Raw genomic sequence first — 26,365 nt, forward strand, 5'->3', positions numbered from 1 at the left:
CATAACTAAATATAGATAAAAATTCTCAAAATCCAAATATATAAACTCAAGATACTCAAATATGCCAAAAACCCAAATATGTTGTAATTACTTTTTGAAAATATCTAGTTCCACCAATTGATTATATTTTAGAACTTCAATAAACCAATAAATCCCTTTGCACAGTTTTTCCGTCAAAAAATTGAATAATGCATATCAATTGAAAACAAGTCCACTCACAAGTAGTCCCACGCTACTTGACAATTAAGAGGGTCTCGCCTGATACGAGCGAGTAGCCGGAGTACCTAATTCATAAAACTAGTACGAAATTAATATAAACGCTTCGAACGAGAACTTTAATTTAAACTCCTAGTTTCCCGGGTTTTCAAGTATGTATATGAGGAACGAGACGCTCTTAAAGTCCAACTACGTGTTTCGGATGATGGGATAGCCTCGAAAGACGCTTTGTCAACCGGGTGGTCAAACTTTTCAAATTGGGTCAACAAGGTCTGTTAGACATGTCCTACAAGTTTGGTCCGAATTGAACTGTCGGATCACTCGTGATCGTACGATCGGACAGTTATCGTTTAATACAAACTTTAAGTTATTGAATCAGGACATCTAGGGCTCTAATTCACGATCCGAAAAATCCTACACGATCCCAAAGATGCCTAGATCAACATATCTAAAATTGGAGTCGATCCAATGGTCCAAACATATCGAACCCTGATAGCACCTAATATGCGATATCCGATCGACAGTCAAACGATAACCAAATTCATATACAAGCATATCGCCGTGCTTGGGATGACATGGGGATTATTTTAGAACCCAAAGACAGCCACAAAATGGCCCACGCGCCGGTAGTTTGTAGATGCCCAAACCGATTTTTGCCCATAAGAAAATAACATGAAAATATTTTTTTCCCTCTAAATTTAACCCCAAAAAAAATGTAACAGAGGACCAACACAATTAAGCCATTTTACCATTTTGCGAATTCAAGAACCAAAATGCACGTGTAGCACAAATTTATGGACTATTACTATAGTTCAACTTAATTAATAATTCAAAATTAATAATGGGCTTACAGTTGTTAAGACTGAAATCTTTATAACCGCATGTGTGTGAGTTTGTAGATCTTTACCAATCCTTTCATTAGGAGAGGCATTAAATAAATAAATAAAAGACAGAAATCTTATGAGTTTTTTTTTTTTTCTTTTGGATAATCTAGGAATGACATTTATTACCAATGTGGCTTGAACCTACAACCTCTCAAGGAGAGTTTGAATTCTTACCAACAGCGACAGATACATACATACATGCTTCCAACTTAATATATTATAGGGCATGGGGATGACCTGGGGATTATTTTAGAACCCAAAGACAGCCACAAAATGACCCACGGTAGTGTATAGATGCCCAAACCGATTTTTGCCCATAAGAAAATAACATGAAAATATTTTTTTGCCTCTAAATTTAACAAAAAAAAAATGTAACAGAGGACCAACACAATTAAGCCATTTTACCATTTTGCGAATTCAAGAACCAAAATGCACGTGTAGCACAAATTTATGGACTATTACTATAGTTCAACTTAATTAATAATTCAAATTTAATAATGAGCTTACAGTTGTTAAGACTGAAATCTTTATAACCGCATGTGTGTGAGTTTGTAGATATTTACCAATCCTTTCATTAGGAGAGGCATTAAATAAATAAATAAAAGACAGAAATCTAATGAGTTTTTTTTTTTCTTTTGGATAATCTAGGAATGACATTTATTACCAATGTGGCTTGAACCTACAACCTCTCAAGGAGAGTTTGAATTCTTACCAACAGCGACAGATACATACATACATGCTTCCAACTTAATATATTATAGGGCAGATGTGATAAAGGTAGTAGACTTCTGAACCCTATTTGGTTGGTCATTAGCATTCAACATGGTATCTAGTTCCTTGATGAATCTCTCCATAGCTGGGGCCGGTAAACAAATAGGAACCACAATCCCATCTTGGTCATTATTGTCTTTGAATGGAATGTAGAAGCTAGCCACTCCAGGTATGGCCCCGACCCCACCCTTGGCTGGCCCGCCATACGATGCTTTGCCCCACCCGAAGTCCACCTCTCCAAACCCAGCACGCGTCACGTCCGACACAAGGTACGTCCCCACCACCGTGAAGTGTGGCCGGCCCCTCAAGACCATGAGATCTGCCAAAGAGCACATGTACTCCTCTGTCACATCAGCTTTGGCCTGCCTTACCAGCTCCAGCGCGTAGCCCAGCGGGTTCTGGCAAAGCCTGCCAGCCGTCGTGAGAGCCACCGGGAACGCAAACGCATTGCCATAATAACCCACGGGCAGAGCAGGGTTGAATTTGGCACGGGCATTCACAATGCACAGCACGCGCACCTCCTCCTCGGGGTCTGGCTGAAGTGCTATGGTACGGCAACGCCAGAGGCAAGCCGTGAGGACCTCAAACGTGGAGCACTTGCTTAGGTGCTGTGGAACGAATCTACGGATGGCGGACATCTCGATGGGCCTGAAGAAAAAGGAGCGGTGGGCCATATCATCAAGTGGGATGATGGTGCCCTTGGTGTCCGCCACTTCATCGTACTCGTGGTGCGTACAGGTCACGCGCGGTGGATCACGAGCTTTCAGCAGCTCCCTTTTCCACACAGGCTGGATGGAGGGGACACGTGCGCCACGTGCCATCTCTCCCACGGCCATCATGAATTGGACTAGTCCTGCTGCATCGCTCATGGTGTGGTTGAGACGCAGGGCGAAGATGAAACCACCGCACTTGAGGCGCGTCACCTAACCACAACACTATTAACTAATGGCGCCATAATAATATTAATATTTTTTTGGTCAGCGAGAAAATAATTCTTACTAATAAGAAAGAAGACTATGACCCAAAAAAAAGAAAGACATGTTTTACTCCTCGTGGATTATTTACTAATTAAATACTCTTTATATTGATGTGTCGTTGCTCATGCCTGTGATAAACAATGATACTTAACAACTTCCTCAAAATTACCTAATTTTAATTACAAATGGGAACTTAAATATTCTTTCGACATTTAGAACAGAAATACCATTATATATAATTTGCTTAATCAAAGATATACTTTGTTCCAAAAATATAATAAGGTGGTTACATTTATGTCCTCGTATATTTTCAAATTATTTTAATTTTTTCAAACTTTTCGATAGGGTAGAAAACATTCAAATACCATAATATAAAGCAAAGAACTAATTGTGTTGTTTACATGGCAGAAAACATATGAAATTTTTATGTCTGGCATACCGTACTATGTTATAATATGTGTTTTATTTCTTAGTATTTTACCTTAAAATATAATTAAGGTGGCCATGAATTAGTTTGTTGGACAAGTAATTAGTGATGAAATTTCGGGGAGTCTTAACATACTAAAAGTACGTAGAAATATATATACACATATACCTGAATTAGCAAGAGTGGGCAATTAAGAACCCCATCCGATCCAGGAACATTATAAAGAAGTTCCTCCAAGCAAGGGAAGGGGGGCTGAAGAGCATCACCAAATTGCTGTAGCGTAACGTCGGCATCAGCCTCGATGAACAAGATACCCTCAGCCGTGCAGTCTACCATAAGCTTCCGGGCAGGCCCCTCCCTAAGCCTACCTGCGAAAGGGTAGTAAAACACTAGGGTCTCTGCAATTGCCTCTCTAATGACAGTCACAGGATCACTTCCTTGCATGGAGGGATCATAGCGATAAAATTGTATCACAGGTATCTGAAACCGAAGACCTTCTTGGTCATCGATATCAGAAAGTTGTTGAAACTCATGGGGTGTGGCCTTAGCCGGTGCCACCAGTTCTGGTTGGCGCCTTCGCACTGTGAACACTAAAGAGGTAGAAGGGGATGCCATTTCACAATCTGATCGATGGATGGGGCTGAATAGGAGAGTGGATAGAGAGAGAGAATTTGGGAGCTAAAGTTTGGTGGTTCACGGTAGTAGTGTGTGTTATCATAATTATTGGGGAGGTTATTTATAATAGGACAGAGGCAGTGGAATTGGATGGCCTACACCTTCTTTCTTTTTTTTCTTTTTTTCTTTTCCATTTTCTCTTTTCCTTTTCTTTTCTATATATTTGGGTGGGTGGGTGGGTGGGTGTGAAGTTGCATCCTAAATTTCCTGGCTGCTCTGATTGGGTTGACTTGAACCTTGATAACGGACTTAGACCATAAGAAAAACGACTTGATAAAAAGAAAGACTTGATAGTCGACTTTCTTTTTTTTTATGGACTTGACTTGGCCTGGATGGTTGTTGTTGGGTATTTACTAATCAATCTTCCGGCTAACTTGCTAAACTTTGCCAGAAATAATTAAAATAAGATAATATAATATAAAACTTGTACACATAACAAATGGAGAAATTATAAAAAAGTATGGTATTATCACATGAATTAGTGATTCTTTCATTTAAAATATGACACGTGTCAATATATTGAAATAAATTATTAACTTTTTAACAATTGGATTTAAAATTCATTATTTCTTTTTTGAATAAATTTTAAAAAATCAAAAAACAAAAGACACCATAACCCACCACACCACTGTTAGATATATGCCTTAGAAGCTAATATAAAATGAATAATTCTAATGAAATAATATATAATAATCAAAGGGGCAAGAACTTTGCTTTAAATACATAACGTACACAAAGTAACAAGTCCATGTATTAAGACATAAATAGAAAGTAGTCTAAAGAATTTAGACGCACGAGACCTTTCCATACATATAAATATCATATCAATAATTGTCAGCAAGGTTGTTTCTTTTTTTGTTTTTAATCCAAAGAATTCTTCTTACTTTATACATAGGCCATCGATTCAGCATTGGATAAAAAAGATAAATAAAGGGGGGTGAAATACCCATTTTTACAATTTTTTCCATTGGTCATAGGATCACCAATTGGACAATGATGACCCGCAAAGACTGGTACACATTATGTCATATTCTCGGGATATGGTAAACTTGTGTCAAAATCCCTAATATGACATCTCTAGATTATATGATTCAATTTAATGAAATTGCAAATGTTCTTGTTTCAATTTCTATCCAATACTTGGCCAAAGATTCACGAATCATATCTTTAGAGTATTCTCTCTTCTTACTAACAGTAGAGATTCCTTGTTGTACATTCACCTGTTAGTGCGTACACGCTAAGAATCCTGAGGAACACCTTTAAGTCACATCATTTTGATACGACCGTATAATGCTCTCAAAAAGAAACAACATATACACAAGACAACTGTGATGTCTCGGGTCTAAGGATTAATTTGCATTATCATAACTTAGAATTGTTTGTTTGACACTTGTGAGTAAGACTTCCATACAAGAATTCTAAAGTTGATCGCCTTCAATGGACTCTATCTTCTATAGAGCACCTACACATCTGTCTTAGTGTCTCTACACAATTGACTTGAGACTAGTCATCCTCTCAATTGAGCAGTCACCATTATCCAATTGGCGATCATATGACCAGGAACATTTTAGGATACGATATTTATATGCTGAAAAGGTCTCGTGCATCTAACTTCTTTAGACCACTTTCCATTTATATCTTAATCCATAGACTTGTTACTTTGTGTACATTATGTATCTAAAGCAACATTCTTGCCCCTTTGATTATTACATATTATTTCCTTAGAATTATCCATTTTATATTGGCTTCTAGGGCATATATCTAACAACAACTTCATACACTTCTCCCACAAATCACTCCATCATTGACACTCCCATCATTCATCAAACACATTAAGCCAACACCATAACTCCCACAACCCAAAACAGCTCCAAATCACCAAAACAGTAGCAGCTAGCCTCTTTGGCATTTCCCTACGAATTTTCTCTTTCTCAGCCATCACCACTCACCCGAACTCATCCCAAATCACCTCATTAACCTTCATACATCCTTCTAGATGTGGAGAAATTCTTAGAGAATCATTAGACATGGAGAAACTCCTGGAGAAGCATTAGACACCACAAGAACTTTAGATTCAGGTTTTTCCACTCCTAATGTATTCATTATGTTTTCTCATTTCTGTTTCAATTTCTTTCACATTATGAGTAGCTAAATCCATATCTAGGGTTTTGATGTAACCTAACATGAATATTTTTGGTTTACAAGTTTCAAGTTTTAGTTTGATTCAAGATTTTGGTTCTTATTCATTATGCTTATAAGTTAACATACTTGTTTGAATCATTAATTGATCACCATTAAAACTTGTATGTCAGCTATCTTGGTTGGAATTAAGAGTATATACCATATATCTTAATCAGAATTGAACTATAAATAAGAAAAGTATGTATGGAGATTCGAGAACAGGGATTAGATACATGTTTGGTTGTTTAAACATTCTTTTATGCTTAATGTTAGGACCAAACACCATGGCTTAATCATACTTTAGCTAGAATCAATCTTTGAATCTGAATTAGACTAGTCACTTGAATCTTTATAACCTAGAATTGGATTGTTATTGTGAATCGAATGCCCTAGTCTCCAAATTTGTTTTCCAACCCTTAAGACCACTCTTTGTTACAATTGTTTACTTTGCTTTTATTTGCAATTTCATTTTGCTTCATTTGTTTTCAAAATCAATCTCACTTTAAATTATTTTTAGACTTAACTTCTTATTTATAGAATTGGGTAATCTAAGTATATAATTAATGTGAACTTCTCAGTCATCATGGGTACGAACTCGTACTTGTCTTGCTACATTACTAATTGGCCCGTACAATTGCGAGTTCATAAAGAGGGTAGGGTGCAATAGGGGTTAGGTCTGGGGGGATGAGAGAGAAGAGATAGGCATATAGAGAGAGAGAGAGAGAGAGAGAGAGAGAGAGAGAGAGAGGTAAAGTAAGAAAATTTCAGCAATTTTTAGAGATTCAAGGGGTAAAGTGAGGATTCCTCGTAGTTAAGTGAAAGCGAGCTTGAGTTCCAGGGGTGCAACAGTAAATAAGCATTTAAAAAAAAGAACAGGTCAAGTTATTAGAGCATCTGCAATGGTGATGGTCATTTCAATTTTATTTCAATAAATTGAACTTTTGACTTGCAGTGGTAAAGTTCAATTCATTTAATAGATCAATATTTCATTTCAAGGATCAATAGTTCATTTTATGGATCAGTAGTTCATTTCATAGGTCAATAAAATGAACTATGAAATGAATTCATTTCAATAAGCTAGCGCACCATAATAACTCTACAGCCTCTCTCTTGTTGACACATGGACAACATTACTTTTTGCTTTTTGATTTTGCTTATTCATGTTCAATATTGACACATAGGAAACTTCCTCACTTGTTGTTATATTATATAATTTAACAAATGAAAAAAAAAACTAAATATAGGGAAACTAAACATGACAAGACCCGACCCAAATTCTACTTTGGAATTTGTGTCGAACCTTGTGCATGACCAATACTGGCAGGTATCGGCACGATTGTCCGAAATACCTCAGAGGAATCAAGCCACATGTAATTCTTTCTACAAGAAAACAAAGTTCAACCTATATGTAAGCACATAAATTAAATATTCCTTCACACTTTCCCAAAACCAAGAGCTTCAAACTCCAATCAACACGCTGAAACTTAAGCAAAAGATATTGATTTCATAACAATCTTCTACCCATCACATGTGTGCATATACAAATACATATATATAATAGCTCATTATAGATAAGTAGAAAAACGAGAAAATTATTTTAAAAAAATTGGAACGTAAAAAACCTTAATATCAATATTAAATATTTGAATAAAACATGCTTCCATCTTTCACATGTAAAAACAAACTCATCACTTAAGAAAATAGTCGTGAATTATATAAAATCCTTAAAACTTAGAAGACTCTCAATTCTTGTCTCATAAATCAGAAAACATGTATTAAACCCTTCATCAATAAGTGCCAAAATAAAATCATCCATTTTGTTTAAAACATCCAAAAATTCATATACTCTCCACTTAGGTGTACCCCCCCAATCATAATCTGTCAATTCCAATAATATTCCGTCAATTCCAAATACCATACATGTTACATCCTCGAAGAACTCGGGAGACACATGGTCAGCCAGAGAACGCATATCCTAGCAGAACTCGGGGAACACGTACTTAGCCCGAGAATGCATATATATCAAATTCCCTCGCAAGACTCAGGAAGATATAATCAACCTGATAATGCAAATTCTCGCATCACACGATTCAAGCGTCCCCGAGACTTGTGGGGCATTTTCATAAATGACTAGACTGTTCCGAAGGCAACTGGGAAAGGAGGGGGAAGGGGAGGGGGGGTGTCGTTACCTCCAATTATGGGTTTGAAAACCATTTTCCCAAACTTATCATAATATTCCTCTTATTCCACCAATCCACTTTCACAAATCCCTTTTCCAAATCTTTTCTAACTTTCCAAAAACAAGTTCTTAAATAAATAACCAAAAATCCATTCCTCAAACGGGAGCAATTCCAACACTCCTTAATTGAACTTAACCATGCATAATCTTTCAAACCATTCTCAACTACATTTAAATACGTACCACATATACTATTGAGTAAACTAGTATCCATAATTCATTGACTTCAAGTCACCTAGCCTATATTTAAATATAGACATATAATTAGGCATTTAATTAATTACTTATTCATGCAAAAACCCAGTTCACCAAGCCATTCCCAACTCCACATAATTAAACATAATATAATATGCTTGGCAAGTAAAAGCGATTGCATTAATTCATAAACATTTAATAAAACCCTTAAAGCATAATACCATTTTAACACAAACCTCCAATTACAATTACGACTACTGAATAGGCCCAACCGAGCCGACATAGCACCCACTATCTAAGTCAACTGGGCTCGTAAGGCTCACAGCCTCAATTTGTTAAATGACAATTCATATTGGTCCACAATCAAAAGTTAAACCCATCCTAGAAGTCTCGTCGCAATCCAATGGTCTGTTTGACGCCGATCACGGAATTTAACCAATTGGGCTTGCTAGGCCCACAACCTCCGATTCCCGATCTGAACGTTCCTATAAGTCCAACAAGGTCTACATAACTCGTCTCAAGAGTTTGGTCTCGATCAAGCGGTCGGATCATTCACGATCTCATGATCCGACGTCGACTCAATACTTAATTCTAAAATCATTGATTCGGAGTATCCGGGACTCCGATCCTCGAACCCTGTGTTCGTAAACAATCCTAGAGGTACAGAGAACAACATACTTGAAATTGGAGCCGATCTAACTGTCCAAACATATTGAACTCGGATATCGCCTAATATGCGTCAATCCGTTCGAGTGGCATACGATAACCAAATTCGAATATGAACATACCGTCGTGTTTGGGACAACATGAGGATTATTTTAGGGCACAACGGCCAGCCACAGAGCGGCCACACAGCACCACAAGCGCCGGTGGCGCGTGGGTGGCTTGAATAAATTTTCGACAATTCACCCATCAATACCTATACCTACGTGATTAGGACAACTAGGGGAGCAACTTATACAACTGGGCAGACCTCCAATTGGGTGGGGAAGTAGCAGAAACTCGATCCAAAAATCAAAACTTTTTAGGTTTTAGATTAAGTTTCCAAAACTTCAAAATCAATCTAATCCAACCATACAGACAGCTAAAGCATGTGAGAGGATTGAAATCCATACCTGGTTCATCAAAAACGGTGGCCGAAATCACCTAGAACTGCGACGAAAAATCGACTCAGTCGCGGCCAAATCCAAGCTCCTAGCGCCTCCCTAAGCGGCGATCGTGGTTGGGCTTCCATTCGGTCGTGATCACCTGCCCCTCACGGTCAAAAACCGACCGGTCTCAGCCGCGCGGGTTGTTGGATGGTGGACTTAACCGTCCACACAATTGTTGGGTCTGCGTGCGTCACTAGGGAGAGGATCGAGAGAGAGAGAGAGAGAGAGAGAGAGAGAGAGAGAGAGAGAGAGACTGAGCTACCTTTTTAAAATGCTGACTTCAAAATATTTACGATTATGCCACTTAACTTCCATTGACCGTAAATTCTTCGTTAAACTCCGATTTGGGACCACTATGTCTCTACAAAGTTGTATCAACGAGCTCCACGCAACAGTGCCATTAAAATCCCAAAAATCTGTACGCATCTAAAAGTGACTACGTGACCTTACTCCAAGGGCAAAATTATAATTTCATAATTAAATAAATTAAATAGATTAAATATATGGTTAAAATTGGGTCGGGGTGTCACAAAACAAAGATAAACCAATATACCTTTTCTTAAAATAAATCAAGAAGTAACGAGACTCTCAAACACAACACAAAAAGACTACACACAAGCAAATTTTTATTTTTATTTTTTTGTGATTCTCTTCTTCTCTGACACTGAGTTGGAAAAAAAATTTAAAAAAATTCCTCCACAAGACCAAATCCATACCTTTCTTTAAAGGTTCTTGGTTTTTTTTTTTTTTTTTTTTTTTTTTTTTTTTTTTTTTTTTTTTTTCATGCTATCTTAAAAGGTTCTTTCTTTTTCTATAGATAGATATAGAAAATTTTCAAAGTGTAAGAGGATCTTTGAATAAATATTTTGTTAAAAGACCAATGTTTTGAAAATTTACCAAATGCGTCTAAACAACCAATCCAATCTGATCTAGTAATGCATCACCATTTTCGACTCATTCAAGATAAGAAGATTTATTATCATTATCTTAGCCATAAAATTCAAAATGAGTTGATAGCTATTTTAGCATCAAATGTTAAACATGCAATCTTGAAAAAATAAAAAGGGAAAAGTATTTTTTAATCATTCTTCATTTCACTCATGTTGCAAGTCACAAAGAACAAATGACTTTAATATTGAGGTGTGCTTATTGTGGGGACTGAATTTTAGCAAAACCCTAGGTCAAATATTTCCTTCCATTTGGGGATTCTTGCCTTGAATTAGGGATTTGATCCTCATCAAATCACTAAAATCGGGAAAAATAATTCCCAACAAGGATTATTTTTCCCCAAACCCTACCCTTCTAAGGCTCTATAAATACGAGGCTATGCAAGGCATGAGGTAAGCCATTCTAAGCTCTCAAATTACTACAGAAATTCCCCTCCTTGCTGCCACATACCTCTCTCTCTTACACAAGGCTCCGGCCACCACACATGGCTCCGGCCACCCGGTTCTCTCCCCTCGAGAGCTCTGTACCCTTTTTAGCTATTGTTTCTCCACGAATCAATTGAACTAACTTAGGCATCGGAGGGCTTTTAGCCAACACCTCCTGGGTGTGGTCCTTTTACTCCGATTGGTTTTGCAGGGAGAAAGAGTTCGAGGAAGGAGCAAGGAGAATCTATTGATCGAATATTCTAAGGGACGAAAATCACTCCCACACTTATCCCATTAGGTTTTTCCCAAACTAGGTTTTTATGAGGCCTCAAAATGTTATTCTTTATCTTTTGTAGACTCTTCTAACTTTAATAAAATTAATTAGTTGATAAAAGAAAAATTATAATTTTAGTGTTTAATTTGTCTAAAGGGGCACACTTTAAAAGTTTGCCAAGGTCTTAGAAAACCTAGAAACGGCTTTGTCGATATGTACTTTTTAATAGATTGAGTTAAAATCAACATAGCATCTTTCTTTCAGTAAATTTTTTTCGTGATCACAAAATAAAACCTGTGTACAAGATAAAGTCAGATATCTAAAATTTCTTACTAAGTTTTTATGCATTGAGTTTTGAGATAAGATTTTCATGGTGGCTAAGATATAAGAGAAACTCTCATGCAACGAGGATAACACTTTTTGTTATTTTTGGCCAACAACACAATGATATGTGGAATAACTTTTTCACGTATCATTGTGTTATTGACCGGAAATAGCAAAACAATATTATCCTCGTTACAAGTAATTTTTTTTTCCCCTAGGATAGGTCTTCTGGCTTTTTTGTCGCTTGCTTAATTTCTTTTTGTCATTTTGTCTACCTATTGGTTTTCATAGCAAACCTCTTTTTCTTCGTTTAGAGCACTTTCACCCATTTTTCCTTTGCAATGACAGATTGAGGGGGGAAAAAGGACACGCTAGGACAGCTACAATTCACGTGAAAGGGAAGAGAACACGCTAGGGCAAAACGCGAAAAGTCTTTTTGGAAACGTTTTTTGGGCTTGCCCCCCCACCCTGCACCGCTGGAATGGCTCTTGCATATTGAGAGTTTGCATGTAAAAGCAACCCTCTTCGTCGTTTTTGCTAACTTAATCACTTTTTGTCGTTTTTGTTTACTTTTACTCACTCTTCGTCGTTTTGCTAACTTAATCACTTTTTGTCGTTTTGTTTACTTAATGTTAATCTCCTTTGGTCGTTTTTTTTTTTTTTTTATATGTAGACATAATGCTGAAAACTAATTCCCACGTGTTGCAAACATGCACAACACACCACCTGGTCACTGATTACATCTATGTACAACCACAAAACCAGAAACTAAAACTTAAAATTCCACATCAAATTATGAGATATGGCCCCCTCCCAGAAAAAGAAAAGGAAAACAAAAGAGAGTATTCTCATCTAAATGTGAAGTCACACTATTGTATCAGAGATCCTTATAGACAACCCTAGAGGCGCAGGGACTTCTCCAGTCCAGCTGTGCCCTTGTGCATTGGATCAACACGGGCAGCCGGCTAGTCGGTGTCACAGTAACCCAGGCCATACCATACTTGCTGCTGGACACCAGCATGAAGTAGCATGAGTTACAAAAGCCGAGTGAATGTCAAGATTATTATGAAAGCCTCCAAGACCCTCAGCCCATCCTTCGTATCCTCCAATGTTTATTACTTGCATGCCAACCCAAAGGCTAGTACAGTGAGAGCCCATGCTGCCACAATTCATGACGATCCTGCTGCAGCTAAGGCTGTCACTCCTCCAAGCTCTGATATGGTTTGCTCCAGCCAACTTTGATGTGACGCTTCCATCACAACAGCCAATGCCAATATGGAGAGTATAAGAAAGAACATTGTTGCGCAGCATTTCCTCCAAAACTAGGATGGTTGGTCTGGCAATTGATGAACCTGTTAAAACACTAACTAGCAAAACCAACTACAATCAAATACATTATCAAGTTGAGAAACAGCAATGGAGCAAATACATTATCAAGTTGAGAAACAGCAATGGAGCTGCCACGTTCCTCCCCACTGTCTCAGCCATATCTCTCCTTATAGATCTCACAAATAAAAGCAACAAATTAAAACCAAGCTTTGTCTCTCTTGTTGGGGATAATATTTCAGGAATATTTTTTGCTTCCTTTTTTTAAATTTTGTGTAATTACTTACCCTTTGTATAATCCTATTGTAAACCATTTTACGGTTTACCACTTTGTACATCTATATACACCTTGTAGGAGAAGAATATACCTTGACGTGTCCTTTTTTTTTTTTTTATATATATATATTTCCGCTGCTATTTGCTGGTACGGGTTCAAATTTGTTGGAACCCTCTATTCTTTTATCTACTTCTGACCCACTGCCAAGTAATGGTACAAATACATGGATAATTGATAATTAAGCTAGTGATCATATGACTTTTGACTCTCGCTTTTTTGTTCACTTATCTTCTAAGCCTCGCCACTCGGGAGTTTAGACCAAAGTTGTGGGATTGTGGATCCGAGGCAGGGACGAAGGACACCTGAGTCTAGATTTATTTTATTTATTAAAGATAGAGGATAAATTTATGAGAGGAATGAGGGAGGAGGGAAAAACTATTAAAATAAAAACTTGAAAAGAAAAACTACTTAGAATGGCATTTGAAGTCCCTCAACCATCCCCCCCCCCCCCCCTCTCCCCTTCCTCCTTTTTTTCTCCATCCTTTTTCTCATGCATTTCTTCTCTGAATTAATTTCCTCCAACTTTTTAACCATGACCCGACTATTTGACGAAAAAGGGCATGACTAAATGAACGCTACCAAAAGAAAAGTTAAAAACATTGATAGAACGTAAAAACAATGAACCACAATGAGCAAAAAGTAGCAAGGATTTGAACTACTGTACCACAATGGTCAAGTCCTTCCAGTAAAAAGGTTAAAGTAATCTGACAATTGACTTTAATAAAAAATGGAATGACATGGATTAAGAACAATCCAATGAACGCTACGATTCCACACCCACACTGCTATCTTAAAGATTTTCCATGGGTGTGAACTGGGCAGTTTGGGGTTTAACGACCCAATATCCAATAAAAACGGAAGCACATAATGAGATTACTGATAACAAAAGGGCAAAAACGCTAGCAGCACTGACTGAGCTACGTGGTCTTGCCATGGTAAATACAGAACTTCCCAAAGAGATGTCTAAGGGGACCCAATCACAGCTAACAGAATAATGTCCAGAGCCGTGCCACGGTTTTCCATCAACTGGATACCAAAATGCAACTGACATTTTACTTGATCCTCCAATTGTGAATTGCACATCCTGCAGAAACAAGTAACAAACTCATTTTAAACTCATTACAATGTTGATATTTTAATTGAAATCTATGTATAACAGACACTTATTACAATGTCAATTTTACTTGGAATCTATAATATCTATATATAAAAGAGACCTAGTACACTGTCAATATTTTCCTTGGAATCTAAATAAATAGACCAATAATCACATCATATCAACTGTTGTAATATGTATGGTTTATTTCAAGTTACAAAAGATGGGTGAAAATAAATTCCAACACAACAGTATAGCACAAACCAGTAATCATTCCAAAAAGACTTTTCGTACGGTAAGTTTGGTTGACTCCATGTACATATTCTACAAGCAGACGTGTTAAACTGCCAAGAAGTTTGTAAGCAAAAACAGCAAAGGACCAAAATAAAAACAGAACGGATCATCAGATAATTGCAGCAATCTTGTCTAAGGGATAGATTTGCATTTTCAATTAGCAACAAGGGTATTTAGTGTTTGTCTATAATCCTCTTCGTTCAACACGAAACAACAAGAATGATCAACTCTTCAAGCAACTTAGACAACATGTACTACAAGATGTACCAACAATTAGAGGGGAAAGGGTTTTTGAAAAGAACTCAAATCCAGGTAGCTAGAAATTTAAAAGTGCCAGGTGAACCTGTTGGATACGATCCATAGTTCTCAAAGGCCTAGAGAATTCAAAATAAAATGTTCCCTTTTGGCCATCTGATGCATAAGGACTGTCTTCTTCCACGAAACCTGTCATAGTCAACAATTTTAAAATAATAAAAAATTAACAATGCAAAAAAGAAATATATTTGTTTCTGGGGGAAGGATGGTTCAGTAGAAAATGCATGGTCGTGTCACATACACGGATGCAAAATTATATTCAAATGACTAACCATATAACAAAGATTGATAATTACCTGAGTGAACATTGAAGCTACTGTGCCACCAAGCACCCTTCCAATCATTTTGTCCACTAGAATCATTTGCTGACAATGGACAGAGATAAACTAAATAATTTGATCACTGGAACTCATTTAAAAGCAAATACAAAAACTAAGAGAAAAGGAGTTTTCCGCAGGTGGGGGAATTCCACCAGTGGTTGAATTAAAGCAGTACTTTTTGCAGACAGTACTTTTCCTAATGGGGATATGAGGGGGAAAATTGTTGACAAACTAATGGAAATCAAATAGTAATCTCCAGAAGATAATAGTTAAAAGTTGTTAGCTGGACCAGGGATATTCAACATAATGAACGAGATCACTTTTTAATATAACCCATCTTGAGGATTGTGACGTTGGAGAACCACTTCATAGATTGAATGCTGCTTTTGTGACTTCCTAACTCTAGCAGTCACTTCCTTAGTCCTTTCTTCTATCATATGGGCATGGTTCATGCCCCATTAAGAAAAATTGATTAAAGTAGCAATAGGATAAATTACTCTCAGAAATACCTGAAGAACCAATTCCATCTAGGTATCTACAATGCGGATTCCAAGCATAAAGATCAACTAAATGACCAAACCTGTTCAAACAAAGATGACAAATATATACAATAAAATGGAGTCTATAAAAGATAAATCAGAATCAAATTACCCAACAAGTGGATCATTGCTATAAGGTGAAGAAATGAATTGTACTACAGCACCTGTCGCCTCCATTTCCAACCCTGTTGTCTACAGGGTTGCCACCATAGAGCCGTCCAGGAATAGCATTCCCAATTGAGAAGTGCAATATATCAACTTCATGGCCCTTGCACGTCTTGTTTGTGCAAGCCTCAACTCCTTCCTTACAGCCACCCATCTAGCAACACAAAAATCCTTTTGGTTTGAACTCCACCGTACATGAAGGAAGACCAAAACAAAGCAAAGAAAGTTGCACAAGTTTATTGAAAAATGAAAAACACATCCATAGTCCAATATGCCAATAGAGTAACTTACACTATGATAAGTTGCATCTTCACCAATTTGAAACATGAGGGCAACAGATGGGCATTTATTGTTGTCACTAAGCCAGGAGAGGAAAAAAACAAATCAACAAACTCTTTTTTGTTAAGAAAAAAAGGCATGAAATTCAGTGGTAATGGAATCCAACAAAGCATGCACTTCAAGCACATAATCAACCAACACATCAAAGTAGAAAAAAGACCAGACAATGACTAACAAAATCTTTAAAGATATGGCAAACACATAAATTCCATGTCCTCCAACAAAAAAAAAAAAAACATTCATTGTACTAAAAAGAGAGTCGAAGAACATCTTAAATGACAATGAAAATTTGGAGTGAACCGCAATTCTTGCCACTAATACTGAACATTGAAACCAAATCAAACAAACAAGAAATTAGTTCAGAGACAACCACAAAGATACGAAAATATTCATTCCTTCCAAAAAAAAACATACCCCTTAGAGTAAGCGTAGTCCCCATCAACTTGAACCATAAAGAAGACATCACGGCCATCATGCAAAGCCTACCGTCAAAATATAACAAAAAGAAAATCAAATTCATATTTAAAACCAACCAAATTATGTTCAAACAGTAAATCAAGAATACCTTAACTGTCATTTTTCCACCTCTGTACTCGTTTTCAGCATCTGGGTCAAGAGCAGGGCGGAGAGAGAACTCGAACCCATCCATGTCCTTCCAGTCGTCGGCATGACCATCGAGCGTAATAAGGCCGGGTCCGAACTCGGCCTGGACCCGGATCTCAGAGTCCGACTCACAGCTCCATTCACCCGACTCTTCGTGCGAATTGGCCTGTCGTATCAGCAGCACACAAAATACCAATAGCACTAGCACTACTCGAAGCATTCTGTAGAGGATAACGAACTTGTAGGGCTTGAATTTGATGAGTACACCGTGCAACGCCCTATGTTCTGCATACCGTGAAATATAATTGGTACTGGGGCTTTGACTTTGTGCTGTGCGTTATCCAAAATTTGGGATTTTGACAAAATTCAGAATTTTTAAATTGACATGAACTAATTTCTGAATTAAAAAACATAAAAATTTAGAAATTTCGCATGGAAAAAAGCATGGAATTTGGAGATCATAAATCTCAACTTTAAATTCTATCTAAAAGTCGTTATTTCTAAAATCTCAAGAGAGATTGAGTTTTTAAAAAGAATAACTTTACAAATAAAGGTTAAATTACGTGTTTTAAATCCGTTATCCAAACAAAAAACTTTACAAATTCTAGAACATTAATTTCCGTCATTTTTAAATTCCTTCATTTAAGAAATCTTTTGTACATTTAAATTTCCTCATCCAAACACACTGTTGATGTTGCTTTTCTCATGTACGACTTATATTTTGAAATGAAAATTGTTTTCCGTTTTTTATCGCCAAAGAATTACCATTTAAACTAGAACTCTAGAGGCAATGGCGGACCTGCAGGCGCAAGGAGATGCACCTACACTTCCGATCGCCGGAAAAGTCCATTAGAGCAGCTGGAGTTGCACCTCTGCTTCAGACCAGAGACGCACGCAACATGCCCAACGAAATGCTCAAACCAAACTGGGTGGTGTGTTGCAACTCCTACACTCTGCGCGCAGCGCACGCTTGGTTTTTTTTTTAACATAGCCTGCCTAAAATGATCTTTAAAAAAAAAAAATTTTTTTTTTTTTTTTTACCTGGCCAAAGCGATATCGTTTTGGACCAGCGTTTTTTTAAAAAAAATAGAGAAGCTGCTAGCCATTTCTCTTAGGCTTTCCAATTTCTATAATTTCTTACTTAATTGGGTTTTAAGTGGGAGTTATCTTTATTAAATTGGGTTTTGGGAATTCCTTATTTAAGTGGGATTCGAATTCTCTTTATAAAGGACCAATTTAACATTATTCAATTTCATCAAAGTGTGTGCGCATCACAAAAATCCTACGTTTTTTTCCTTCTCGAGTACGCCAATCCAAAGTAAGTTGAATGCATTTTTTTTTTCTTGTGCAAATGCCAATTTTGTTTTTTCTTTTTTTAATAAATTTATTTTTTCTTATTTAGCTCTCTCTGTATTAGTAAGATCAGTATGATATTAAACCTCATCGGCAACAATTGTAGGTTAATTGTAATGTTTTTTTTTAATTTATTATGAATAACATTAGTATTGTTTAAATTATACGGATGTTTAGTTGTCTTTTTTTTTTTTTTTTTTTTTTTGAGCTCTTAGTTTTTGAAAATTGCACATCTGTTAAAAAATTCATGGATCTGCCGCTATCTAGAGGTAGAAGGTTTCTAAGGATCTACCCTATAAGAAATGCACTTTAGAAATATACCCAAAAATCATTTACTGCATACAAAATGAGTGTTGAATTTCTTATAAATTACATGATTGCTACTAACTAACTTAAAAGAAGCCTAATACAAAAATCAACAACAAGCCCAACTCAGATTTAAAATAAAAAATAAAAAATAACCCAAACTTAAGTATTTTTAAAAAACACGAAAACCAAGGGCATGTCCCCACGACCCTCCATTCTCCATCGAACCTCTACAAACGATGTCATAAAAATACATTGTTAATACCATATCATATAAGTACATTGTTAATTCCATTTCATAGAAACACATTGTTAATATCATTTCATACCCAAAAAAAAAAACCATTATTAATACTAGGGATGGCAATGGGTCGGGTGGGGGCCGAGTATGATAATAACATCCCCATCCCCGCCCCCGTCCCCGAATCCATCCCCTTTTAATGGTTTCGGGGAATCCCCGTCCCCGTTCCCGAAGGGGGACTATCCCCCATACCCGCCCCAAATCCCTGGATTTTTTTGTATAAAAATATTTATCATATATTTTAACATTAAGTTTCATATTAAATTATCATTCAACACATCCAAATTAACTATAAAGTTCAATTCAACTATTCGAAATCACATAAATATGAAATTCGAAAGAAGATTAGGAAGAATTAAGAGAATGAAGTTAATTTAGGGTTAAATATAAATATTATAATTATTTATTTATTTATTTAAATATAAACATATATATTTTTGGGCCGGATTCGGGGATGGGGACTCTAATACCATCCCCTCCCCATACCCATCAAGGATTTTTCAAGTTCGGGGATCCCCATACCCGATACCCGTTTGGCCCCAAAATCTCCCCTGGTTAGGGTTGGGGACCCGCCCCAGCGGGGATTTTTGCCATCCCTAATTAATACCATTTCATACAAAAAGACATTGTTAATACCATTTTATACAAACAGAACATTGTTAATACAATTTCATACAAAAAACCATTGTTAATATTGTAATAACCCAAAACAAAATATCTAAAAAAGTAATAAAATATCTCAAAATTAGGATTTCTTTATTCTACCCAAAAGACGATTTTGCCCTCGCATATTTTAAGAAGGGAAAAATTGACTTTTTGATCGAGAAAGAATTTAGCAATTCCGCTTGCGCCGTTGCGTAGAGCACGGAGAAACGAGTCCGTAGACACGGAGTAGACTCGAATCGGAGTTGTAACGAAGAAGATACGATCAAAATATAGCGAAAGGCAAAATGATAATTTGGTCAAAAAGTTAGATTTTTATCTCTTTCTCCCTTCTCTCTCCTCATTTCTCTCTCCTCTCTCTCTCTCCTCCCGATCGCGCCGCCAGCCCGACCTCTCCTCCTTCTCGACGTCGCCCCGGCCGCCACAGGTCGAGCCGATCTCCGCCGTTGGTACCAAACTGACCACCACTCAACCGCCGTCCTTCCCCGACCCGTCGCCGCCCTTGCCGTGGCCGGAGCTCGTCGAAATCTGCCATTTTTGCCGATTTTCCAGTTCGAACTTTGAGCTCCTCGTTCTCCCTCAATTCTCCACCAAATCGATCGAGTAAGGTATGATTTCTCAGCTATTTTTCATGTTCTAACTGATGGATGTATGGGTTTAGATCGATTTTGGCTCTAGAACGTTCGATTTTCAACTTGAAAATTGGCCGAAACTTTGGCCGCTGTGATCGGCCATTTCCGGCCACTTTTTGGGGTATGTCCAAGAACAAAAGTGACTCCAAATGGGGTGTTTTACCTAGGATAGGAGTTTAGAGTCTTGGTTTCGAGTTTTTCCGACAACCCATAATCACTTTGGACACCCAATCCGCCCGCGCGTGTGGAGGCGTGTGGGCGAGGGTGGTGAAGTGACTCTGTGTAGTTTTGTGATCCTTGTGTCGTCACGAGCACGTAGGATTTTGCGGATCTCGATTCAAAGTCCGTTTGAGCCTCGAACGGATTTTTCATATCACGCGATCCTTGGGTGCAGTGTCGTCAGATCGTTGGATCGCATTCAATTTTGGATATGTCGTTCTACATGATTCAAGGATCGTGTAGGATTCGACGAATTGCGAATCGGAGTCCCGGCTCCACCGAAATCGCGAAACCTGGGGCTAGGGTTTGGATTTTAAGCGATAACGCGATTTTGGCTAATCTGACCGTCCGTTTCGGATCAAATTCGTAGAACATGATTCCTTCTCTATGAGGAACCTTCAAAGAAGCCCAGATTGGCCATCGGAGATCGTGGACCCCACGAGTCCTGGATCGGCCGATCTGGCAGTTTATCGTTTAGTAACTGTAGCAGGAAGGGTAAAATGGTCTTTTGTGCCGACAGTTGCCAGATGTCGGGCACGCATAGGGCTCGGTTTGAATTCCAAAGTGGAATTGGGATCTCGGGTCCTGTCAAATATCATTTCATACACACACACACACACACACACAAAACCATTGTTAATACCATTTCATACAAAAACAAAACATTTTTAATACTATCTTATATATATATAAACCCAGCAAGACATCCGATATCCTTTGAAGAAACCATCTCCAATTGTCTACAGTTTCACCAGATACAATCGCAAAGGCGAAAGGAAATACCTCTACAAGAAAATAAAAGTACATTGTTAATACTATGTCATAGAACTATGTTCCTAGTAAAAATCACATTCTGCATATCATAAACTTCAAATACACAGCTATATATATAGATCAAAATAGAGCATGCTTTGTTACTAAAAATTTGTTAACACTATGTCATAAAAGTACACTGTTAATACCATGTCATAGAAATCAACTCAGTTGCAAGGTATGAACAGTTGTTATACTGTTCATACTAGTCACTAGAAGTTAACAACTACATCATTTCATATGCATAATCGGTACGATAAAAATGTACAACTCCATACCACTCAAAATCAATTACATAATTTCATTTGCATAAATAATTGATCCTTCATCACTCCACATACCATAAACATTGAAGAATCTGAAATGTGACACTTAGAATCAGATAATATGCTATCTAACAACAAATTCTTATATACATTTTTGTATGGTAAGTCTAGTAAACTCACAACGAGCAGGATTAGAGGACCCGACGTGGCCAGATAAGTTGTCACCCTCATCCATCATGCTCATGGCACAAGAAGTCTCTGTCGTACCATATCCTTCAATTACTTAACAGCCAAAGCACCTGCGATTTTCGTTACATATGCAGAGGTCTTAACAACACTTGAGAAAAAAAAAAATGAAAAATTATTAAATTGCATTCTATAAGATAGTAGATAGCCAACTTACACTCTAAGGAAGTCCATGACATCAGGGTACAAGGGTAAAGCACCAGATCCCATAAAATAAACTCGTCCAACAAGCTTTTCCTTTATTTTGTTGAACACCAATCTGTCCCATATTAGTGATCCATTCGAACATGAAATAATTGTTTAACATAGAGAAATTTAACAACAGCATGACTTCAGTAATAGCCTATGAGAAGGTGAAGTTATTAGTGTATATTACCACTCATTATGGATTGCTTCTTGGAACTGTAGGTAGTTTGAAACAGTCTCTCCCTTAAGAGTCCCAGATGTTTTAACAGAATTTGCAATTATTTGATGGCCTGAATTAGATATGACATGGAGAACACATGAACAATAATAAACAATACTTTTAAGCAGCAGCTAATTATGATTACCCGGCATATATTTTGTTGTACAACTGAGGCACACTACAAAATAATGTAGGTCTCAGTGTTACGACCGTCGAGGTTCTGGTCGTTCATGCCTTCGATCGCGTCCCTCATGGCCTTCTCATTGCTAAAGGTGACGAAGCAGAAGCCAAAGCCCCTGGACCTCTCGATCTCACGGTCGTTGATGATCTGGAAACACAAAAAGAAACCAAATCAAATCAGACCATTCTTCATGTTCAGCCCAGGCTAGTTCACTTTGAAGAGCCACCAAATCTTTTTCAAGTTCATCAATTTTAGTATCTGCCTTTGTTATTAATATCTTCAACACTTGTATGCAACATTTCTCATTTATTGCATCTTCTTCTATCAGATCTATAACCATAAGAAAAGACAAGTGTGGCTATTAAAACACAAACAGGGAAAACAAGGAATGACACCAATGAAATAGAAATAAACATATTATACCACGACCACAACCAAAGTAGAAGTCGCACTCCCATCCAGATTATGCGCCATAAGTGCTCCCAGGTGCAACTGATAAGCATGTTGGAATTAATGCACTTCCTTCATTCTCTAGAATATCTCTATTTATTGCAGCAGCTGTAGCTGTCCTTAATTAATTTGGTAGAGTTCCTATGCAATGTCTTTTAGGTTCTCTAGGAAGTATTCTCTAGAATATTTGTTCTTTTTTTTAAAAGCCTTTGAGCTTATCATTGTAAACACAAGCTAAGTGAATCAGAATACAAAGAGCTCTGCTGAAGCAACTCATATTTCCAGCACCTTATATTCCATCACAAAACCAACAACTAGTATCAGAGCAGCGTTCAATCGTATCTGGGCGTTGAAATCAATTCTAGAAGATGTCATCAGGAGCCAAATAAGGTCCATCAGTTTCCTACTATATTCTCCCAATCGTTGGAGGTGGAAATTATGATTTCTGGAAGGTGAAGATGAGAACTATATTGCTGTCAGAAGGACTTTGAAGCTTCGTTGAAAGTGGGCTTCAAGAACCAGAGGATCTAAGTCAGCTTCCAACAGCAGAAGTCATGTCTGTAATAACCTAAACCTAAATTAATATTTAATTAGTAATTTATTAAGAGGAAAAAACAATTTTGTCCTTAGAATAATTTATTAAAGAAAGGTTCACTTTTTGACCGAGAAGGAATTTGACAATTCACACACACCGTTGCGTAGAGCAAGACGAAATGAGTCCGAAGACACGAAGTGGGCTCGAATCGGAGGTTTAACGAAGGAAATACAATTAAAATACTCTGAGGGGCAAAACGGTAATTTGAAAAATCAGATTTTAAAACCTCATTCTCTCTCTCTCTCTCTCTCTCTCTTGTCGTGAACGAGCCTCCCCCTTAAACAGGCGATCGGTTTTCTCCTCGCCACCACCACGTCCATTCGCCATCTTCGTCGGTATCGGTCCCAAAAGAACCAGCTCATCATCCTCTACAAGTCGCAGCCCTCGGCCGCTCCGAACCGCCGCCGGTGTCGCTGGAATCTGCAGAAATCGCATCGGTTTTTCCAAAAATTCAAACCGCTCGTTCTCCCTCATTTCTTCTCCAAATTTGACGAGTAAGGTATGGATTTCTACCTATTTTCCATGCTCTAGCTGATGGTTGGGTAGGATGGCATCGATTTTGAACGTAGGTAGCTTGAATTTCGAATTGGAATTCGGCCGATTTGGGGATCTCGATTCCGGCCACTTCCGGTCAGTTTTTGGGATAGGTCCAAGAACAAAAGTGGCTCTAAATAGGGTGTTATACCTAGAGTAGGAGTTTGGAGCCGTGGTTTTGAGTTTTTCCGGCGATACATAATCGCTTTGGGCACCCAGCGCTGCCGGCGAGTGCGGAAGCGTGTGGGCGAGGGTAGTGAAGTTGCACGGTGTCTCGATGAGATCCTTAGGTTGTCATGAGCACGTAGGAATTCGCGGATCGCAATTTGGATACCGTTTGAGCCTCGAACGGATTTTACATATTGTGCGATTTCCAGGTTCAATACTGTTGAGCCGTTGGATCATAATCAGTTTCAGATATGTTAATTTAGACCATTCTAGGATCGTTTAGGATTTGACGAATTGTGAATCGGAGTTCCGGATATTCCGAAATCGCGAACCCTAGGGCTAGTGTTTAGAAATCGTGCAATTGTACGATCGTGATCAATCCGACCGTTCGATCGAGATCAAACCCTCGGGACATGTGTCCTAGGTATATTGGAACTGCTAGGGACTTTCGGATCATATTGTGAGGTCATGGACCCACGGGGTCCCGGGTTGTCTTTTTGGGACTTTCGCGCTTTTTGAGTCCCAAGATACTGCTAAATTATCCCAAGTGGAAGGAAAGCTTTTATGGCCATAGGAACAACTTTAATCTGATGCACATACTTCTAGGAGCCGGGGGTCAGGGTTTTTAAATTAGTACTATATTGCGTATTGTATTAATAGAATATTATGGTCATTGAATCTGGCACCCGGGCACCAGTTGACCCGCAGGAGGGACCTTCAAGAGGTTCAACGAGCACGGACTACCAGTGAGTGAACTCTTTGTTTTTATAAATGAATTTAAGCAGTTCAGTTTCAGTTACAGTATTTGATCTTGAATTAATTTTAGTCAAAGATTAGTGTTTTATAAGCTGTTCTATGCTTTTGAATATTTTGTTTTGCATGCTGCCGAGTGGAATACCCTTTAAAGGATATAGGAAAAGAAATTCTAGTTAATTATCAGATGAATGGCAGCAGAATTTTAGAGGTTACAAAAATTCAGTTATTCAACAGATTTTCTTCAGAAACTTTATATTTTCCTAAACCACCTTAGGTACCCAGATATACAGATGTTGCCTTCGGTAAATTAGTTGCCTTCAGATTAAATGTTGGCTTCAGATTGTATTGGTTGCCTTCGGTTTAGTCAGCATGCTTGACAGTTGCCCCACTAGTTCTTTGGTACTCGAACCTGTGTGGAGCGAGTAATGCGGATCAGGTAGACTACGGTCCCCTGAATCCTGCGAGTTGCGGCTCGAACTGACCTTGTGTCACTGAGAGCTGCGAGTATGTATCACCCATGGTGATGCAAGGAATTGACGGATATTAGGAATTGACGGAAATAAGGGGTACACCTAGGTGGTAGTTTTAAACTGTTTTCAATGCCTTAAGAAATTAATGTTGACCATGAGTATGCTTGGCTTATATACATGTATAATTATATGAGTGCATTGATTTCAGAAATAAAGGGAATAATTTAGTTTGTATAACTGTTTTTACAGTACGGTTAGTATATTCATATGCTATTTTCTAAACTTTATTTTTGAGTCCACTCACCCTTTTTAATGTTTTGCACCCCCAGACAGTAAGCGTGCACAGGGATCCACCACTGGGCCGTTTTCCACCTTCCGCGCTTTCCTTTTTGATGTAGGACTTTTGTTTTGTAAAAGGATTGACTCCTTTGTAAATTCTTAGTAGTTGCTCTGATATTTTGCCCTAGACTTAGAATTTAACTGTTGGAATGTATATATACGTATGCTGGCAGTTGGTTGTATATATATATATATATATATATACTTATTTGGCAGGTGTAAATGTTTTGGTCTTGACCCAGTTACAAGGGGAGACCTTGTTATTTTATCGTGCTTTGTATAGAAGGGCAATTAGGTCATTCGTGCCCGACATCCGCCAGGTGTCGGACACACACAGGGTCCGGCTCGGATTCCAAAGCGGAATTTGGGTCGAGTCCTGTCAAAAGATGCCAAGGCTCTCTCCAAGATTCAGAACGGAGTCACTTCAGACATTTTTCCAAGAATCACAAGAGCTAAAACAGCAAAAGAAGCCTGGGATACATTAGAAAAGGAGTTTCAAGGTGACAGCAAGGCCATAACAATCAAGCTACAGACTTTGCGCAGGGAGTTCTATAATATGAAGATGAAAGAATCTGAATGCATCCAAGATTATGCCTCCAGACTAGCTGAAGTTGTGAATCAAATGAGAACACTTGGTGAGGAGATA

At 37.8% G+C, this 26,365-nt stretch overlaps 2 protein-coding genes and 1 pseudogene across 4 annotated transcripts; all 3 read right to left on the reverse strand.

Moving 5' to 3' along the window:
* Positions 1 to 1,191: 1,191 nt before the first annotated feature.
* Positions 1,192 to 3,968, reverse strand: LOC117637259 (benzyl alcohol O-benzoyltransferase). Of its 2 annotated transcripts, XM_034372107.1 has the most exons (3): positions 3,444 to 3,968; positions 1,855 to 2,794; positions 1,192 to 1,316 (listed from the first exon to the last, which is right to left on the reverse strand). In XM_034372107.1, exons 1-2 carry the CDS (start codon positions 3,888 to 3,890, stop codon positions 1,856 to 1,858), a joined length of 1,386 nt encoding a protein of 461 aa, XP_034227998.1. In that variant the 5' UTR covers positions 3,891 to 3,968; the 3' UTR covers positions 1,192 to 1,316; position 1,855. The 2 variants fall into 2 exon arrangements, with proteins under 2 accessions (XP_034227998.1, XP_034227997.1); XM_034372106.1 differs by lacking the exon at positions 1,192 to 1,316 and having other exon boundaries at positions 1,689 to 2,794.
* An 8,618-nt stretch (positions 3,969 to 12,586) lies between these two features.
* LOC117636854 lies at positions 12,587 to 13,175 on the reverse strand (annotated as a pseudogene).
* Positions 13,176 to 13,979: 804 nt separating this feature from the next.
* LOC117638253 lies at positions 13,980 to 17,359 on the reverse strand. 2 transcript variants are annotated; one of them, XM_034373388.1, is made up of 8 exons: positions 16,984 to 17,355; positions 16,833 to 16,900; positions 16,371 to 16,437; positions 16,079 to 16,233; positions 15,885 to 15,955; positions 15,352 to 15,420; positions 15,084 to 15,184; positions 13,980 to 14,434 (listed from the first exon to the last, which is right to left on the reverse strand). In XM_034373388.1, exons 1-8 carry the CDS (start codon positions 17,239 to 17,241, stop codon positions 14,141 to 14,143), a joined length of 1,083 nt encoding a protein of 360 aa, XP_034229279.1. In that variant the 5' UTR covers positions 17,242 to 17,355; the 3' UTR covers positions 13,980 to 14,140. The 2 variants fall into 2 exon arrangements, with proteins under 2 accessions (XP_034229279.1, XP_034229280.1); XM_034373389.1 differs by lacking the exon at positions 15,084 to 15,184 and having other exon boundaries at positions 14,293 to 14,434; positions 16,984 to 17,359.
* Positions 17,360 to 26,365: the final 9,006 nt, after the last annotated feature.

The sequence above is a fragment of the Prunus dulcis genome, chromosome 8, assembly GCF_902201215.1.
Source record: "Prunus dulcis chromosome 8, ALMONDv2, whole genome shotgun sequence".
In the NCBI taxonomy this organism is placed as follows: domain Eukaryota; kingdom Viridiplantae; phylum Streptophyta; class Magnoliopsida; order Rosales; family Rosaceae; genus Prunus; species Prunus dulcis.